The sequence below is a fragment of the Ammodytes marinus genome (genome assembly GCF_949987685.1).
Source record: "Ammodytes marinus genome assembly, chromosome: 14".
NCBI classification, from domain to species: domain Eukaryota; kingdom Metazoa; phylum Chordata; class Actinopteri; order Uranoscopiformes; family Ammodytidae; genus Ammodytes; species Ammodytes marinus.
Genome location: NC_137218.1, coordinates 13,899,049 through 13,919,103, shown reverse-complemented (window position 1 = coordinate 13,919,103; position 20,055 = coordinate 13,899,049). Strand labels below are relative to the sequence as shown.

Here is a 20,055-nt window from a genome sequence, read left to right as displayed (position 1 = left end):
TGAAAGAAAAAGAGGAAGTTATTTTACATACAAGGTTTCCTACCTTAGCGGTCATGAACATGAGGTTGTTGAGCACCAGCGACGTGGCCTGCAGAGAGCCCCAGCCGTTCCCTCTCAGACTGGGGCACAGACCGATGCCCTGGCCCTGGCCCAGAGGCTCTTCCTCTGGTGTGCAGGGGCTGGAGGCAGGGGGGAGGAGCCCCGTGTCCACCAGCTCAATGTTACAGAGCCAGGGCAGCAGGTAGGACAGCATGATCTGTCTGCCGTTGGGGTGGGTCGTTGAGAAACGCTGGCTCACCTCTGCACAAGAAACAACAATGTTAGAAGTGTGTGAGGAAGTAGAGTATGTACTTCAAGGTAAGTTAGGTTAAGTTATCTTTATTAGTCAATTTACACAAGGCACATCTGAAATTCGTCTTTTTTCGCATATCCCCTCTAAAGTTACTACACTTCGAAGAGGGTCAGAGCGCAGGGTCAGCCATAGTACAGCGCCCCTTGAGCAGCTTGGGGTTAAGTGCCTTGCTCGAGGACACAATGGTAGAGATGGTGGGCACCGTACATGTAATACCAGCCACCACTAGTTTTTGACAAATAACACCCTCCTTTCGTTGATCGGACCAGCGACTTCATGGTTACTACTAGGCCCCCTCTTCCTCTAGGGCTTGGGCATCCTAACACCCCATCCTACCACAGCATGTTTTCTCCAAAGACTAAAGATAAAAGGATTCTAATCTAGCCTTGGATTTCCTGGACTTTATAATTGAGTACTCCAGTTTCTTGTACTTTTAGAAGAAATTATTTGATCTGTCAGCGTATAATCTGTGTGCACATGTGAAAGGTACCTGAGAAAAGAGGCAGAGTGAGCTCAGGGAACATGCTGGCCAGCTGGATGGAGAGCTGGGACAGGTTGACGCTGTACAGTGGAGGCAGGGGGCCGTGTGTTCCATACAAAATGTTACCAGGCTTCTGGTCCACCATCCGCTTAGAGTAGGCACACAGCTTAGACTCCAACACCTGCAGACATATTGTTGATTTTTTTTACACTCAAATATGTATTTCCACCTCTTTGTGTTAAAAATGTCTTGTGTGCTGTACTAGTGAATGTACCTGCATGAGCTGCATTGAGATCTCGTATATTTCCCTGCTGGTGTCTGAGGCCTTGAACAACACCAGGTTGAGCAAGGTCACGAGGTCACATGGGTAATTCCTGGCAATGCGAAGAGAGATGGACGGATGAGTTGATGATTACAATGAAAGCTAACTCAATTATTGTTGACAAGACAACCAGTTTGAGGAAATACACTTTTACAAATTAATTTTTTTCGACAAAAGTTAATGTTTTCTAATACTGTGCATGAATGCATGATCTATTACCTGTTACCGCAGACAGTGGCGATGGCCTTGAAGCAGCCGGACGCCAGCTGGTAGGATCCAGTGAAGCAGCGGTCCACGGCCCAGTTGAACAGATTGATTTGGTCTGGGTTCAGTTCTAAGAGCAGGATGACCACCTCACACCCCAGACGGTGCACCTATCGAAAACAAATTATATTATGTAGGGGCTGAAACTTCTAAAAATGAATATTCATGTTAGATTTTCTCAAAGTTGACCTACCCGTAGGTCTTGGCAGGCCAAGATGTTGTCAAGCCATTTGTAGAGATAGCCGTCAGTAGAGAGACCCACATTGTCAAAGACTGGACCGCAACACAGAACCGCTGACATGGCCTGGGTGAAAAAAAGTTGAGTTATTGATAAAGGCGTCTGTAAAAATACAATTAAAGGAGAAAAATAATAATGATGTAGTTGGGTTTGGGAATAGTTGTAGTGCTTACCTTGAGTGCACAGTACTGGTAACGCGTGATCTGGTGGTTGCGGTCGCTGTAACGATCGAGGGGAGTGAACATGACACTGAAGGGGCCCGCCCATTGGCTGAAGAGGATGAAGAGATGGTGTCTCAGAGACTGCTGAGGGAAGAGGAAGCGCCTGTGGTGGACTGCACCAGTGTGACAGTGAGAGAAAGAGATACATGGAGGGTCAAAATAGGAGGCAAAGTCAAATTCACATTTGTCATTTATGAGCATCTTTCACTGGAAAGAACATTTGTTTAACATATAAAGCCTCTTCTACCACCAGAAGACCTAATTGTTATAACAAATAGTACACATAAAAAAAATAGAAATAACATGACTAACCAGGAACACACTGGATGAGATTAGCTACCATCCCACTAAAATGGGCTCTGATGTCTTTAAGCACGTCCAGCTCCTTCTCATTCTCAGCCTCCAGAAGCATCCGTGTTAGATCCACATACTCTAGGAACAAGGCGCCGAGTGCCAGGGAATCACGCTCCAGGGCCCCATTGGTGCTGCAGAGGAGGACAAGGACATTTAACCTCGGTAACCATAGAGATCCTTTCTGGTGTTAGACGGGGTTAACGTTACACATGTTGTATGACGACAGGGGAAAGGTAGGACTGAAACATAAATGTGTATTATTTGAAATAATAATAATAATACAATGTATATTTCAATGTGTGCGCCTACCTGTCACTGATAACTCCGGCATTAGCCAGCAGCTCAAAGATCCTCAGCAGCTGGAGCCTGAGAAGATCCCTCCTCTCTCTGCGCTTCTTGTTCTGAAAGCAAAGACAGGTTATTTTAGTTTACTGTATGATCAACACTCTAAGCACACCACATCTTCAAGTGTCCAGAATAACAATGATATAAATACTGTTGAAATAAAAAAAATATGAATACATGTATGTTCTCTTGTTTATATTGGGATCATTGTTTTTTTTTAAAGGCAAAAATACTCCCTCACTCCATTTTCATGAAAAGTAAATTATTGATTTATGTAAAACATCTGTAATATCCATTAGCATATAGTACATTAAATATACAGTATCTCACAAAAGTGAGTACACCCCTCACATTTCTTCACATTTTTCTTTATATCTTTCCATGGGACAACACTGAATAAATGACACTTTGGTACAATGTAAAGTAGTCAGTGTACAGCTTGTATAACAGTGTAAATTTACTGTCCCATCAAAATAACTCGACACACAGCCATTAATGTCTAAACTGCTGCCAACAAAAGTGAGTACACCCCTTGGAAAGAATTTACAAATTGGGCCCAAAGTGTAAATATTTTGTGTGGCCACCATTATTTTCCAGCACTGCCTTAACCCTCTTGGGCATGTAGTTCACTAGAGCTTCACAGGTTGCAACTGGAACCCTCTTCCACCCATTTATGACAGCATCACAGAGCTGGTGGATATTAAAGACCTTGCGCTCCTCCACCTTCCGTTTGAGGATGCCCCAAAGATGCTCAATAGGGTTTAGGTCTGGAGACATGCTTGGCCAGGCCATAACCTTTACCCTCAGCTTTTTTAGCAAGCCACTGGTCGTCTTGGAGGTGTGTTTGGGGTCGTTATCATGTTGCAATACCACCCTGCGGCCCAGTTTACAAAGGTTGAGTGCACATGGTCAGCGTCGTACACAGAGGTTGGCTTTGGAAAATAGACGTATGAGTGCTGCCAGCATTGCTGAAGGGCTTGAAGGGGTGGGGGGTCAACCTGTCAGTGCTCAGACCATATGCCGCACTCTGCATCATACTGGTCTGCATGGCTGTCATCCCAGAAGGAAGCCTATTCTAAAGATGATGCACAAGAAACCCCACAAAAAGTTTGCTGAAGACAAACAGACTACGGATATGGATTACTGCAACCATGTCCTGTGGTCTGATGAGACCAAAATACATTCATTTGGTTCAGATGGTGTTAAGAGTGTGGAGCGGCAACCAGGTGAGGAGTACAAAGACAAGTGTGTCTTGCCTAGAGTCAAGCATGGTGGTTGGAGTGTCATGGTCTGGGGCTGCATGAGTGCTGCCAGCACTGGGGATCTACAGTTCATTGAATTCTAACATGTACTGTGACATACTGAAGCAGAGCATGATCCCCTCCCTTCATAAACTGGGCCGTAGGGCAGTACTGCAACATGATAACGACCCCAAACACCCCTCCGAACGACCACTGGTTTGCTAAAGAAGCTGAGGGTAAAGGTTATGGACTGGCCAAGCATGTCTCCAGTCTTAAACCCTATTGAGCATCTTTGGGGCATCCTAAAACGGGAGATGGAGGAGCGCAAGGACTCTAATATCCACCAGCTCCTTGATGTCGTCATGAATGGGTAGAAGAGGGTTCCAGTTGCAACCTGTGAAGCTCTAGTGAACTACATGCCCAAGAGGGTTAAGGCAGTGCTAGAAAATAATGATGGTAAAACAAAATATTGACACTTTGGGCCCAATTTGGACATTTTTTCTTATGGGTGTACTCACTTTTGTTGCCAGCAGTTTAGACATTAATGGCTGTGTGTCGAGTTATTTTGCGGGGACAGTAAATTTACACTGTTATACAAGCTGTACACTGACTACTTGACATTGTATCAAAGTGTCATTTATTCAGTGTTGTCGCATGGAAAGATATAATGAAATATTTGAAGAAATGTTAGGGGTGTACTCACTTTTGTGAGATACTGTACTTAACATGAAATATATACTATCCTCTTATTGACTGTCTAGTGTTACCCTGGATTAACATTCTACTTCATCAGGAGGATATTTTCAAAATGATCTGTCTGGGATCAATGAATTTAATCTAATCTAGTGTGTTTCTGTGTGTGTGTGTGTGTGTGTGTGTGTGTGTGTGTGTGTGTGTGTGTGTGTGTGTGTGTGTGTGTGTGTGTGTGTGTGTGTGTGTGTATGTGTGCTTGTTACCTCAGGCCTTCGTTCTAGTGCTTCCTTCATCAGTGGATGGAGCTCTTCAACCAGCTCCCTATAATTACAGAGGGGAAAAAAACAATCGATTGCTTTGTTGCTAAATTAGACTGACCAAATTTTCCTTCCTTGTAAACACAGAATAATTAAAATAAACAGAATTGGTTTGGATCTGATATCTATTTGTATCCATCAAATGTCACATGCTCTCAAACCACTAATCCTCAAAAAGCATTAAAAAAAACACGTTTTGTCCTAGGGAAAGCTTAATCTCTTTAATAACACATGTGCGCCCTTATAGAAAAACATTTCAGGTTTAAAAATAAATTATCTCTACATAATGAAATACCTCACAGTCACAATGTAGGCTCTGTGAAAAAATGTTTTGATACATCTCCGTCCCCTGGAAGAATTCCCTTCTACATGGGTGACGCAGTTATTTATTTAAAATTCTTCACTGAATGTCAAAGAGGTTGTTATGTGGCTCACAAAGTGTGTAAAGGCATGTGGGAATAACCAACAGAAGAGAAGGGAGGGTAAAGAGACTGATGAATCACATCTGTCTCGTGGAAGAGATAAGATCCAAATCTAGCACATCATCCATTTTCTATTGTAATCATAAGTGCTCCGGTGTCATTCCCTCCATTCCAGCCTTTCTGAGTGTTTATTCTCTGCCAAAGCGGCACAAAAAAAAAGCTAACACCCAAGAACTCCTGGGTCATATAGCTACAGTTTTATGATTTACTAAGTCACAAACAATATATTTGACGTCTATGGTTGATAAAGAATATTTAACACTTGACCCAAGTCTGCTGTGTATGATGCTATCTCTGAGTGTATTGTTCCAGTACCTGAAGACAAGAGCGTTTGTGCATCCGAACCCCAGCACCAGAGACTCAGTGATCTCCAAACTCTCAGCCCTCATCAGCGGGACAAGCTGTTTCAATAGCCAGGCTACTGAGGGGGTGCCTATGACCTGAAATGAGACGTAAAAACAAAATACTCATTCAGGCAACATGAAAAAAATACCTAAAACTGATTCAAATTGACTAAAGTCTGGTTACAATATACAATTCACTTTTACACTCCAGGATTTCCCATTTTAAAAATGCTCTTAACTTCTTGAATAGGATTAATGATGACTATAAGAACGCCTCTTTACCTGAACATTATTCTTCACAGTTAATGCATCAGGTAAGAGCTACATTACATTCAATATTTTCCTCTTAGAGCTTGAACAAATAATAAATAAGTTGGTTAAAAGGAAAATTGGAAATTGAAAATCTATAAGGTTTATTTCCTAAGGGAAAAATACATATCAATTACTTTTTCCTAAAGTGTTCAGGACAATTCAGGCTATTAAATAATCCCTGACAGTTGTGTAGACTTTCCAGATTACTTTAGAACGCTGGTACCCTTCACGCACCTTGTTGTCGTACGTGACGCTGCCGTCGGGGGTGGTGGCAGTGATCTCTGGTGTGGAGGCTCTTAAGTGACCGGGGGACATGATGCTGGGCTTAGCCACGCCCAGACACAGGATCAGGTAGTTTCGCCACAGTGAGATGTAGCTGTCACTGGATCCTGCCATGCTGGTCTTCTTAGCGTTCACTGGACTACTGCAGGAATACAGGGGAAAATAGGCAGGAGGTACTATATTTTTGTATCTTTCATATAAATGTTAAAGGTGCACTATGTAACTTTGGGTGTGTCAGAGAAGAACATTTTCTAAGGTATATTCTCATAACTGAATAAACAAACTTTCCTCACAGGAAAATTGGATCCCTAGAACACTGTTTGAAGTTTAAAAACCTCCTGAAAAGTTAATGTTTCGCTGTTGTTGTTTACAGCAGCAGTGCCCACAGTTTAATTTACAAGCATGTTCTAGCCTTACGTTTGGTTCAAGGTTCCTCAAAATAATTTAGTTTTGATATATGATGATATAATTATTCAATACTAAGTATTACACATAGAGACAGTAAGTTTTTTAAACTGACTGCAGCTCTGCAAATGTAAACAAATCCCCCTTCACTAAAACTGCACAGTACACCTTTAAAAGGCCTGAAAGGTACAATATAATGAATGTTTGTTTTTTTTCTTTCGTACTTTGGATCAACGAGTGGCAGTAGCAGCTGTAGCCGCGTGAAAACGTATGGCCAGGCGTATCCCAGGGCGATGGGGCAGTGTTTGGGCAGGTGCTCCTGACGCAGAAAGATGTGCAGACAGAGCACCCAGGGGTCCTTCATGCACTGGGCAAAGATCCACACATGGCTGGGGCTCTTCACGTCATAGGAGCTGCTCACCAGTCGAGCAGACCACTCCACCAGCCACTGCAGGTCAACATGGTGGCTGAGGGGCAAGGTGGCCTAGGGTGAGGGGAAGAAGGGAAGGAATTTAAAAAAGAATGCAAAGATACCAAAGCTAAGACCTTAGAAATATTGTGATATAAATAATAGAGTTGATGTATTGTTGTCATAAATACACTCACCGAGTCAGAGTGAGCCACATGAACAAAGCTGTCCATTACAGCTGGGCTCAGTTGGTCCATGATCTCTATCATGGGTTTGTCGTCATCCTGAAAAGGCGGAAGACATTTATAGCGCCAAGCTATTTTTATAACATCGTCATACTATGTGATAGAATTCACGGGCTGAATATCTGATGGCAGCTACGGTGTTGCCCTTTTTCAGTGGAACTTTCCACCAGCTTCCTGATACGTGTTGGTAATGTTTATCTCTTGGACTGTAATTTCACTTAAATACAATGATAGATTTTGTGGTGTTTACCTAAGTAGGGACAATAAAGTACACTGGTACAACGTGTCCATTGTTCGCTTGTCTTAATTGCTTGTTAAGAAGGAAATGTGAATGTAACAGTTGAACTAAAGAGCTCTTACTACTTGTTTCTTTATTGACAACGTGGAAGTATTTATGTAATATATACTGTCTTGTCTTGTTTTATATTTGGTGTGGAGCTCAGGAAGAATAGTTGTTATCTTTTGTGTTTACCCTGGGAAGAATAGCTTTTACTATAGCAATAACTAATGGGGTACAAATAAAAATAAAAATATAATAAAATTAAAGGTGCATGTTTGTTTGGAGAAGTGAGTTTTCCTCTACTGTACCTCAGCGTGTCCCAGAGCCGTGAAAAGACAGCGGATTTCTCTCAGCACACCGACCGCCAGCTTCCTAGTGCTGACCTGACACGAGCAGAGGAGCAGCAGAGCCAGGCCTTCCACCGCATGGAGCACCGAGCCATGAGGGCTCCGGTCTGGCAGTCTGGGGCTTGACTGATGAGAGAAGACAAAAAGAAAGGGGGGGAGGGTTAGCTTTTTGACCAGTAATTAAACCTGTTGTTAATGCTCTTGACACATGACGTGATGTAAAATTGACAAAGTTAAACTCCAAGCATCCCAACCGCTATTGCAGCTCATCACTGTCATTTTATTAAAGCTATAGTGCGTAACTTTTTCATATGAATGAATGACGGTAACATTCAAGACATCGCCAAACAAGTTGACACAGTTGATTAAGCCTATCCGCTCCACAAAACTCTCCAGGTATTACTCAGTAAATCTGTCTTTACAAACTGGTGTTGTCCCCTGACACTGGCGCAGAAGCTCAGAAAAGAAGCTCCCAAGAAATGTTACAGTTGTTGATTCTACTGCTAAGAAAAAACCTGGACGTACAGCAGCAGGTAAAAATCCATGCACGATCACCGAAGGCTTACCTCATGTAGATGCGCCTACAGTGTTGTTGTAATTATTCAGAATTCCTCATGGGAGGGGGGGGGGGTGAACAGAAGTTACGCACTATAGCTTTAAGACGTAAACTTAGGACCATGTACAAACCTCAGCTCCCCCTCGCGTCTTCCCCTGGAGCTGCAGAGCTAACCTCCACTGTGTGAGCAGCTGCAGGAGGAGCTTCACCGATGCGTCCTGCAGACCCTGATGGGTGTCTTGGACCTGAAATAATTTAGGGAAAGACGATTATTTTAAAATTAATTATGAGCACAGTAAACCAAGTGTAACCAATGCAAAAGCAGGATATAATCTTTAACAGTTTAGGTGGCTGTAGGTTTCCGTCAAGCTTAAGTTATACCTCGCGCAAAAGGAAATGTGTGTAACCAAACAGGACGTCTTCCCTCCAGTCTGAGAAATCCAGTAACAGGCTCTGCAGGGAGTTCTGGGAAATAAGACGGAGCTCATCGTCCATGTGCACCGTGAGTCTGAAGGGAGAGATAACCACACATGAGCACAGTTGGATGAACAAGATTTTGCTGAAAAGATAATAGCCCAAATAAACTGACTGATCTAAATTGCACGTAATAAACATGTCATTAAGTCATCCTATCTCTAACTCACCGTGAGAGCAGGTCAATGAGCTCTGGTTTGGACATGGCATCAGGAAGGATACGAGGAATGGCAGCCACACACGTCCTGAACAGGTCAATTTTAGGCTTCCTTTCACCACTAACAAAGATGGAGGAACACGTTAACCCTGCTAAAACACATGCTTGAGGGATTTGGGTATTTCCTTACTCAGAATGTTTATGTTTACAAAAGGTTGGGGGTGTATACTATGAACGTGTATAACATATTTGTCATACAGTATATCATCATCATTTCTGAGGCCTACACAAAACTATGTCACTAAAAAACCCAATTTTCAACACAAGTTTTATTTAAAGGTGCTCCGAGGAACTTTCAGTTTGTGTAAATTCTTGCACCCCCTTTGGACAAAAGCGGTAGTGTTTTTACTACGCCAGTTGTTGTTCCTAGGTGAGCGTACCCATGACAAAGGCAATAAGAAAAACTAAATAAAAATATAATTATTTGCATTGATGGTCTCGTGTTACATGTAATTTATGATCATAAGACAAAAAATTTGACTGATTCAGAAATATTTAAAAAGTTCCTCGTAGCACCTTTAAGTGAGTGTTAAAGGGTATTGGTGTTTTACTTTGTAATGTTTATCTGTCTATGTTTTTCATTCTTAGATAGGGTCTTTAATTAATTATATGGAATAAAAGTAGAGTTGCTGCATTTTGTAGTTACATACGTGATCATGTCTTCTGGTTCTTTGTTAAGCATCTGGACGCTGGTGAGCATCATACAGCGACCCACCTCCTTGTCCAGGTGTCTAAGGATGTGGTCCAGGGTCTTCCGCACCTGGGAGTAGTACAAGGACATGCCTGTAGAGAAGAAACACAAGGAGACACATTAAGATTGCACTAGCTTGAATGCCTTGAGAACATACACAGACACACACACACACACACACACACACACACACAGACACACAGACACACACACAGACACACACACACACACACACACACAGACCTATGAGTTTGGCTTCCTCTTCGGTAAGCGTCTTGCTGAGATAGGTTTTCTTCTTCTTGAGAGAGTTTCCAGAGGGCAAAGTGGCCCCTGTGTTGGGCATAGGCGGCTCTCCGTCCTTCTGCTGCAGTGCATCGGCTATCACCAGGAAGGCCCGCAGACCTATGTTCATACGCTATAGGACACAGATAAAAGGGCAGAATCATTACTATACTGTTAAGCTTAAATCAAGAGTGATGGCAAGTTTGTAAGAGTATGTGAGTAAACACACCACATCACCACCAGGCAGTGTTTACACCTTGACAAGCATAATTCAGAAGCCGGATTAGGCCTAATGTGTTACTGTAATAATAAATGTTACTGAATAACACAAAACAAAAATAGTAACTATTAAAATGTCGGACAGTCCTTTCTTTTTTTTTTTTAAACAGCAGAAGCTGAGATGTTGTCTTTCTTACTCAATGAATTCTGCATCCTTGCCAAAAAAAAGTGGCGCTGCCTACATAACCCAAAATGCAACGTGACAGCCTGAAGTTAAGACAGAGATTCAGGTGTGTAATTATGCTTGTATTGGCTAATGTGGCCTCACAGCGCAAGCCAGAGAAATCCACACCCACAGATTGTGTATTCATTTTCAAACTTGCAGTCTCTAGCATCAACCCACGCTGACTCAGTGATATGAGATAACATGACCCCAAGGCAGTTTATCAGATTTCACACAGTCTCACAATACCCCTTATGCTACTTTTCAAAAATATGCAGTCACACTCCCCAAGACCTGTAAACAGGCTTTAACGTGTACAATCACTGAAGTTCTGCTTTTAGACTGCTGTTGTTTTAATTGGTTTCTGCTGACATGACTAGAAAACTGGGATCATATTGCAACAAATGATCAACCCAAAATACATCTCTTTACCCCAACTGTAAAGGTCCTTAATCTTGAGGTGGTGCATTCATTTCCAAAAGCCCGTACTTTGTCGATTGAAGACTAAAAATAAAAAGGTGGAATACTCATCCTTGGAAAATTGCCAAGGGGAAACACTGTTGGTCTGTTGTGCCTATGTGTGCAACAGACTGAATGTGTGTGTGGGCTCTCTTTACCTCTGGGTTGAGACTGAAGGCTTTGGCAGGCTTCCCGACACTCAAGAGGTCAAATATGATCTCCTTCATGGCGAAATCCAGTTTTTCCTGAACAGAGGACAAACACACCAGTGTTACAGGATTTCAGAGCTAATGTGGTGCGATGTGGCAGCTAGTACATGGAGTGTATGTCACTGACGGGGCACAGATGGCACACTTGTATTACATAACTGATTATATAAAGAAATGGAAGAAAAAACAAAACAAGACAATGAATGTATGACGACAGAAGCATTCAGGGTGCAATAAGTGCATAGTATATGATAAAGAATTTTCAGGTAAGTTTCCTAAACTTCTCATATAGCTGTTAATCAATTTTGATAATGGATTTTTGTGAAATCAAAGAAATATCTGATGCTAATCCTAGTGTATTATGAGATCAACTCAAATAATATATTTTCTTTTGCTTCTGACCAATTTCTGCAACTCTGTCAAGTACCGATTTGCATTTCAGATTTGAACCAACATCTTAAACTTGGGGCACAAACCTTACTTTAATTTATTTTCTTTCTTTTTTTTGGGCATTTTTATGCTTTATTGATAGTGTAGAGACAGAGTTGAAATGGGGCAGAGAGGGGAATGACATGCAGAGAACGACCGCGGGCTGGAATCGAACCCGGGTCCGCTGCTGGCCGAGGCCCATGGGGGGGACGCCCTACCAACTGAGCTAAGGGTGCCCCTTTACTTTCATTTCTCATGTGCTCTGACCTAAAGCGGAGAGTATCAACGTTCACCATCTTAGACTTGATTCGGGGTTTGAACATTGAAAGAAGTGTCATTCCCACCTGTGCAATGAACTGAATAATCTTGACAAAGATATTGAGGGGCATGTCTCTGGGCACGACGCTACGACTTCCTTTGGGGAACAGAGTGGAGGTGATGGACGTCAGGCGACTAGAATGGAGAGAAGGAGCGACAAGAGAAAGGGGACAGGGGCAAAAAGAGGGGAAGGAGAAAGAGTTGACACAAAAGTTCATTACTTCAGTATAACAAAATGACATTGTACATTCCTAATATGAGGAATATTTTTCCTTGTGGCCCTTTACCTCTGTGTTCCAGTGTTGCTTTCGCACTTTATTCGGATCATGTAGACCCACAGCAGGCGGTAGAGTGATTCTAGAGCCACACGTGCCATCTTGGGGTCTTTATTCTGCATTAATCAAACACATGCAAGAATGTAAAAAAATTAATCTTGGATGGTTTTCCTCTAAGCTAAAAGGGACACACAAAGTTTCCCAGAGAAATGTGATCGTACCCTGACAGACATTCCTCACATACTGTACTTGAAGACACATGATGCACGACCTACACACACTGCTTTCTCAGCACTAAACAGTGCCGTCGTGAAGCCGTCAAGTCATAAAGACTTCCATCATTGGGTTTTCAACATGCAGTGAAGCAATAATATGTGTTTTTTTTTCTGTGATTGTGAGAGCACAACACTGCTCATGATCTCTATACAAATACTCAACTATGCCACTATGGTAATTCATGCATATGCACTGTTTTCGAGCAAAAGGCTGACCTTGAGGTTTGAGAGGCAGTTGTTGAGGAAAATGTGCCAGCGGCTGAGGAAGAACTGCTTTTGACTGACACACAGCAGGCAGGTCACCAGAGGATACAGAGCCTGGTGTGGGGGAGAGAAGACACATTTTCATCAGGCCCTTAAGACAACAGGTTAGGAAAATATCCAAGTGGGCAAATTCAAAAAGAGAATTATTCATTGAATATAAAATAGCACATAAACGATTCAGACTGTGTTTGGACGCGCTCTCTTAATTAAGTCAGTTAAAAACGGTCAGCAATCCTTATTGATTTATTTCCCATCAAGCTTAACATTTTTGCTTCATAATCCTGTTCCACTTGTTTAGGGACTTAAAAATCCCTCGTTAACCGCTTATTTCTTTCTCAATCGTCTCTGTCTTCTGGCATAATTATGTCTTCAGACTAGTGATTTAGTCAATTTGACAAAAGAAAAAAACACTTGTTTGTCTGTGCTTTGTCTTGCAAGAAGGTTTTACTAGGTATCATAACCTATTTTGGTTCATTTAAGGGAAAAAATTAAACCAAAAACGAATAAATATATGCACATTTTCAACATGGTGTGAAGTTTGTTCAATCCCATGGTATGCAAGTCTGTAGTGCATTCAGATCATTCTTACACGTGAGTGCCTTGCTAATGGCCAGTTCCACCCTTGTCATGAATGGTTATTGAAATGCTAGGATTGGGGCGTCAGTGCGTCATTTAACTGTCCCTCCTTTTTCAAGGTGGTTGTTTGTTATCTGTCTATTTCAGATTTCAGTGTCTCCTCTCTCCCTCAGTCAGTGTGTAAGAAGAATAACAATTATTGACATGCACCACATCGCTGTCATTCCTGTCATGTCTTTCCATTCGCCTCTGACAGGTTATTGTCTGTTTGTGTGCATACCTGGGCGCTGTTTGTCTGGAGAAAAAAAAGTGAACATGCATAAATTCTACAGTTTGTGGTGTGTCAAGTCTTGAATGCATGGGTTGCTTGGGAGTATTTGGAGAATCTGTTTAAGGAATGCATGCATACTGGCTTCTGTGTTGTTATCTAATTGAAAAGAAAATATCCGTCTTAACAAATCCCTGGTTTCTTTCAACCTGTTTCTGGTGAAAATCAACTCGTTAAAAAGCTTTACATTTTCTAGAAATGAGTGCCTGCATTTTGAGGAGATTAAAGCAGGTTAAAGCACTAACAATATAGAAAGACTTTATTAAATAGAGTGTTTTATTTTATTTGAAAGAAATAAGGAAACATTTGGTTATGTTCAGTTATATATTGGTATTACTACACATAATACATAATTACTACGCATGTTCTATACTTTTCTAAACATTCATGGTTAAAACGTTCAGGCAGTTGCAAAGGGAATTTTCAGACCCGTCCTGACAATTAAGCAGAGGTAGTTTTATTGCGTACTTGTTCATGTGAGACTACTATCTTAATAAAGGAGATGCACTGCAACTAATTTGCTTATTCCCCTGTTTGTTTCCCCTGCTGTGGGCAAATATTACCCATCTGGCAGCGCTTCAAAAATCTAGCCCGTGTGCTGCACTTGGAGAGATAAAAAGCCCACATCACTGCAGAGTCACAGTTAAGTGCTTTCACCAATTGAATATTGATGTTGAGGAAATGAAGATGAGCAGTGATACAATGGAATATGGGGAGTAACTTACCAGTGAGTGTTTCTTCCTAGAAGACAGGTCTAGCGTAGTGTCGTACAAACTCTCTACGAAATTCCGTAGACACGGTACGTTAACTTCGTTCTTCACAGACTGGGGGACAATGACAATATTTCCGTTCATTAACATTATTTTTTAATAGTTTTTATCACACCCTGATGTCCCTTATCCTGCTTTACTTGATGCAAACAAGAAACTAAATATTCCTCAGCATTCTCAATATAAAACATTAGATTTTTTTTGACAAGTAGACAGATGTTTTATTTAAAAGGGCAAACAATAACTTTAAGTGAATGAATGAAAAGCAAAAGGCCTATTAAGTGACTGCTCTGAGCGGGTAAAATAAAATGCACTTACAGCAGCAACAGGTACAAGTATCTCCACAAAGAGTCCGGCTAATGAGTGTTTAATGTCTTTATCCTTCACTTCCAGGAAATACTGTGCGCACTCCTAAAGACATAATGAGAGAGAGAGAAAAAAAAGAGAGAGAGAGAGTGAGTGAAACAACCAATGCACATGATAATTCAGGGGTCACCAGTTCAAATCCCTTTTTCCTTATGGGAGGAGGAAATGAGAAGCAATCTTCACCAGTGCAATTACCGCCAAAGTACCAATAAACAAGAAGGCACTACTTAACCCCTAATTACTTCAGTGGAAATCCCCACTCCTCTATATGATAGCACTGAACTGCTTCCAGACATGGTGGCATGCAGAGAAAGAGTAAGTCTGTCCTGTATGAACTGAACACTAATACTGAATGATTACAGGGTTGTATTCTACCTGCATGAACTGGAATGAGGCTTCAAAGTCTTCCACCGGATACATTTTGATGCGGAAGAACTTGAGTCCCATGATGAGGCTGATGGTGGACTGGATGACGTAGGGGCTCTGCTCCTTCTGCCTCAGCTCCTTCAGCTCCGAAATGAACTTCTTCCTCACTGCTGGAAACCTGCCGGGGAAAATGGTGACCAGATGTCATGTCATATCTATGGTCCCTGGGGAATTACTGCAACCAAGCAGCAACAGTCTTTTCACGAGATACTGTAGCCCTTCTTTCCAATTCCTTCTAACCCTTACTCTTCTGTGCACCATTTTTTTTTTTGTGCACACGTCTGGGTTTGTATGTACCAACCATCCAGATAGATTTTTCTACCAACAACGCTCTGCAGGTCTATATTTAGAATGGCATCTGGAGGGGCAATGTGGAGGGAATGTGAACGTGTGCACTTGTTCTCCGGGGCGTCTGGGTTATTCTAATTTCCTTTTTTTTTAATGTGGAGTGCTTTTTGCATGCTTCACAGCAGTCCGGTAAAAAGAAACAGTCATCGCGACTTCTGTTAAGTGTAGCTTGGTTAAACAAAATACACGTAACGCCTGCCATCCATAAACTTAGCTAGAAATACACAGAGATAACTCTGGGAGTAAAGTCAGTGCACACTATGCGTACTCAACCTTTTCATAGCCCTGTGTGTAAATCATGTACAGGAAATTAATAAAAACCCTGAGATGGGGTTTAGAAATCAAAAAAGAAGCTTGTCAAGTGGAAAACCAATGATCTACAAAGAAGATCTGCTACACTATATCTAAAAGTATTGACTGTGATCCATTAATAGATGGATGACTAATGTCTAATGATGAGATGGCTTAACTAGTGTCCCTGCTGTGCATGTGTGTGCATGTGTGTGTGTGTGTGTGTGTGTGTGTGTGTGTGTGTGTGTGTGTGCGCGCGTGTGGTAGCAGTGACTGAGCTGCCCTGTGAACCCACACCTCCTCCATCATAGTAATAATCTCCTGGAAAATGGGAACAGTGCTCATCTGTCATCACACACAAAACATTAAACGGCAGCGCAGGACCATCAGCTGCAGTGTCATAACCCTCAGTCGCCATTACACGCACGCACTCACACACACACACGCGCGCGCACACACACACACACACACACACACACACACACACAAACACACGGTATGGACGGCATTTGTTTCCTCACTCTTACTAAAGACAGGCGAAATCAACCAGCTACTGCGTAATGTGGTAAAGCCACACCAAATATTGTTCTAAACTATGAAAAATACATATATCCTCTTTTAAAAACAAGTTGTAGATATGTAATTGATTGCCACACATGCCTTCTGAATAGGGGCCCAGATGTTTACGACGTCCTCTTATAAAGGTGCGTGTGGTGCCCATGTAACAACACATTTACACCAACCAATTATTTAAAAAAAATAATATTACCATATAATGTATGATGAACCACCTGTAGACATATAAACATACACATATTGTTTAAACATTGATTTGCACAAATAGTGAAAGTCAGTACCTGGACTGAGCTACAACTCCCACCACTTCAGCATAGAGGTCAGCCACTATGTGCATGTTGCCTGTGTTGGGTCCCAGATACCTAAGAAGTAAGCACAAACATTAATATTAAACATGTATAGCGCTGTGCAGAGCTGTGATAACAAAACACACAAGTTTTGTATTTGTTAGTGCATGACTGCATGTGGATGTAAAGGCTGCGTGTGAATATGTTGCAGTTTGTCAGAAAATCAAGACAGTCAATACACTGAAACTCTAAGCTTTGCTTTATTCAATACAATCGAGCAAATTGGTTTTTGTCTTTCTTACCCTTCCTTGTATTTGAAGTGCTTGAAGGTCAGGTTTATAACTTCTTGGATCAGTCCATCCAACAGAGGGTGTAGGGGGATCTGCATGGAGAGAAAAATGTTGTTTTTATGATTTAGTTAAAGTTTCACATGAATGAAGTGAGAAATATGAAATCCCAACAACTGATGAACTGAATCAAGGAAAGGGGTGTTACATATTTTTAATTTATCTGGATGATTCATTTGAGACTTACCTGCTTCAAGACTTCTATAAGCACGAGAGAAAAGATGAAGTCTATTGCCAGATCCCTCCGCTCCAACAAGTAGTCCTTCTGTTGCTCATCACTGAGAAGGAAACAGAAACATGATTTGTTACATTTGCTCCACTAGTGTTTATTACTGCATGGAAGGCACCAGGTGCATGCTACATTGTTTCCCCACGCAGGAATATGCTTTTATGAAATTACCATTAATTACTAAATTGTAGGGCACCATCTGGTCTAAGATGTAACTGTGTGTACCATAGACTGTACGGTGTGTCAGACCCTCCATCAGGACTTCTCCTCCACCCGAGCATTCTCTACATCCCTCCACCCAGATACATCCACCGTGGTTCCCGCCGGACTCATCACACTGACTCGTCCAAACCCATACAGTCATTCTGGTCTACCTCACGCAGGTCCAAGAGGACCACCGGCAGAGCTGTCGACCGCAGCGTGCTAGCCAATTTAGCCCGTGTGGCTACCGCTAAGGCTACGACTAAGTCTGACGCCACCGCTCACTTCGCTCTGCTGAACGTCCGATCTCTCACCGACAAGGGCCAACTCATCCAGGATCTCATCTCAGACCGTAAGCTTGACTTTTTATGTTTATCCGAAACGTGGCAACAGCCTAACGATTCTTCACAAATCAATGCATCCACTCCTCCCGGGTTTGTTTACCAAACAAAACCACGTGACACCGGCCGTGGGGGTGGTCTAGCGCTGATATATCGCGAGAGCTGGAAAGTTCAGCCTGTGACTGCCCCCGTCTACAGCTCATTTGAATCAACTGTCTGTCAACTTTCTGGACCTATTCCCACTATCATTGCCACCATCTATCGCCCCCCCAAACCTAATTCTGATTTTATGAACGACTTTGCTGCCTTCCTTTCTCACCTGACTGCTCTCTCACCCAACATCATTACTCTTGGAGATTTTAATATTCACATGGACAATATTAATAACCCACTCACCAAAAACTTCACCTCTTGTCTGGACAGCGCTGGTTTTCAACAACACATCCACTTTCCAACTCATTCCAAAGGACATATTTTAGACTTGGTTTGCAGCACTGGTCTTCTCCCACACAATTTCTCCGCCACTGAACTGCCATTTTCTGACCATTTCCTGTTATCATTCCATGTCAATCTCACCCTTTCTGTTACAAAGCATCCACGCACCATCATATTTCGCAACATTAAGAATGTCAACCCGGACACTGTCTCCTCACATATCAATAGCCTTCTGTACCCACACACCTTCTCACACACTGATGATTTGATCACACACTACAACCTCGGTCTCCATTCTATACTCAATACTGTTGCACCTCAAATAACAAAAACTGTCTCATTTACCCATTCTGCACCCTGGTACACCCCGGAACTGAGACAAATTAAAACCAAAGCACGGCAGCTGGAACGACTCTACAATAAAACCGGATTAACCATTCACAAAGACATGTACTACAACCACATCACACTCTACAAGGACTCCATCAACCACACCAAATCAAACTACTTTTCATCCATCATCAGCTCACAAGAAGGCAACTCTAAATTCCTATTCAAATTCATCAACACAACTCTCAGACCCCCGGACTCCTTACCCCCCCATCTCTACTGTACTTCCTTCTGCGACTCCTTAATGTCATTTTTCAATAACAAAATCAGCAAAATCCACCGCCAACTCACCAGTGACCCCCACCTCGCCACCAACCCCCTCCCTCACATACCCTGTGATCTCGAACTGCCAACCCAGTCTCTCTCTGCCTTCACACTCCCGTCTCCCTCTGAAATCAAGGACCTAATTTGTAAATCCAAATCTTCCTCCTGTCACCTCGACCCCCTCCCCACAGTCCTCGTCAAAGCCTGCCTTCCCTCTCTGCTCCCCCTCATATTGGATATCATTCACTCCTCCCTCACCACTGGAATTGTTCCCACCCCCTTCAAAACTGCTGCAATAACCCCTATCCTTAAAAAACCTGGAGCCGACCCCAACAACCTCAACAATTTCCGTCCCATTTCCAACCTTCCATTCATTTACAAAATGTTAGAAAAAATAGTCGCCTCTCAGCTCCATTCCCACCTATCCCACCACAATCTGTATGACCACTTCCAATCCGGTTTCCGCCCCCTCCACAGTACTGAAACAGCCCTCATCAAGATCACTGATGCACTCCTCATGGCAGCTGACTCCGGACTCCTCACCATCCTCATCCTGTTAGATCTGACTGCTGCCTTCGACACCATCTCCCACACCATACTCCTCAATAGACTGGCATCCATAGGCATTCACCACACCACCTTCAACTGGTTCCAATCATACCTCTCAGGCCGCACTCAGTTCATCAAACTCAAGTCCTTCACTTCCCAACCCTCCCCCGTCACCACAGGTGTTCCCCAGGGCTCAGTCCTGGGGCCCCTGCTTTTTATCATCTACCTCCTCCCCATCGGCAATATCTTCCGTCACTACAACATCCACTTCCACCTGTACGCGGATGACACCCAGCTCTATCTCTCCACCAAACCTGACTCCGCCCTTCCACCATCACACCTCTCTCAATGTCTCTCCGATTTAAAAACCTGGTTTTCCTCCAATTTCCTACAACTCAACTGCAATAAAACTGAGTTTCTTCTCACTGGTACTAAATCCACACTCGCCAAATTCAGCAGCTTCTCTATCCCCATCAATAACACTCCCGTTTTCCCCTCCCCTCAGG

The 20,055-nt window shown here is 42.6% G+C and overlaps 1 protein-coding gene across 2 annotated transcripts in view; it reads right to left on the bottom strand.

Annotated features, from left to right (window-relative positions):
• fryb (furry homolog b) overlaps positions 1–20,055 on the bottom strand; it is a 54,813-nt gene that overhangs the window by 20,503 nt on the left and 14,255 nt on the right. The window contains exons 5-33 of one of the 2 annotated variants that reach the window (XM_080040434.1): positions 17,328–17,418; positions 17,096–17,175; positions 16,788–16,868; positions 15,241–15,409; positions 14,818–14,910; positions 14,455–14,553; positions 12,778–12,879; positions 12,299–12,402; positions 12,038–12,146; positions 11,214–11,300; positions 10,116–10,287; positions 9,832–9,964; positions 9,135–9,242; positions 8,872–8,998; positions 8,622–8,735; positions 7,896–8,060; positions 7,260–7,346; positions 6,878–7,137; positions 6,201–6,390; positions 5,626–5,750; positions 4,775–4,832; positions 2,542–2,633; positions 2,191–2,363; positions 1,831–1,991; positions 1,613–1,723; positions 1,375–1,529; positions 1,108–1,207; positions 843–1,014; positions 32–300 (exon numbers count right to left, since the gene is read on the bottom strand). In XM_080040434.1, coding sequence (XP_079896560.1) covers positions 32–300; positions 843–1,014; positions 1,108–1,207; positions 1,375–1,529; positions 1,613–1,723; positions 1,831–1,991; positions 2,191–2,363; positions 2,542–2,633; positions 4,775–4,832; positions 5,626–5,750; positions 6,201–6,390; positions 6,878–7,137; positions 7,260–7,346; positions 7,896–8,060; positions 8,622–8,735; positions 8,872–8,998; positions 9,135–9,242; positions 9,832–9,964; positions 10,116–10,287; positions 11,214–11,300; positions 12,038–12,146; positions 12,299–12,402; positions 12,778–12,879; positions 14,455–14,553; positions 14,818–14,910; positions 15,241–15,409; positions 16,788–16,868; positions 17,096–17,175; positions 17,328–17,418 — 3,787 coding nt within the window. The remainder of the gene's footprint in view (positions 1–31; positions 301–842; positions 1,015–1,107; positions 1,208–1,374; positions 1,530–1,612; positions 1,724–1,830; positions 1,992–2,190; positions 2,364–2,541; positions 2,634–4,774; positions 4,833–5,625; positions 5,751–6,200; positions 6,391–6,877; positions 7,138–7,259; positions 7,347–7,895; positions 8,061–8,621; positions 8,736–8,871; positions 8,999–9,134; positions 9,243–9,831; positions 9,965–10,115; positions 10,288–11,213; positions 11,301–12,037; positions 12,147–12,298; positions 12,403–12,777; positions 12,880–14,454; positions 14,554–14,817; positions 14,911–15,240; positions 15,410–16,787; positions 16,869–17,095; positions 17,176–17,327; positions 17,419–20,055) is intronic. The other variant, XM_080040435.1, reaches the window with a different exon arrangement.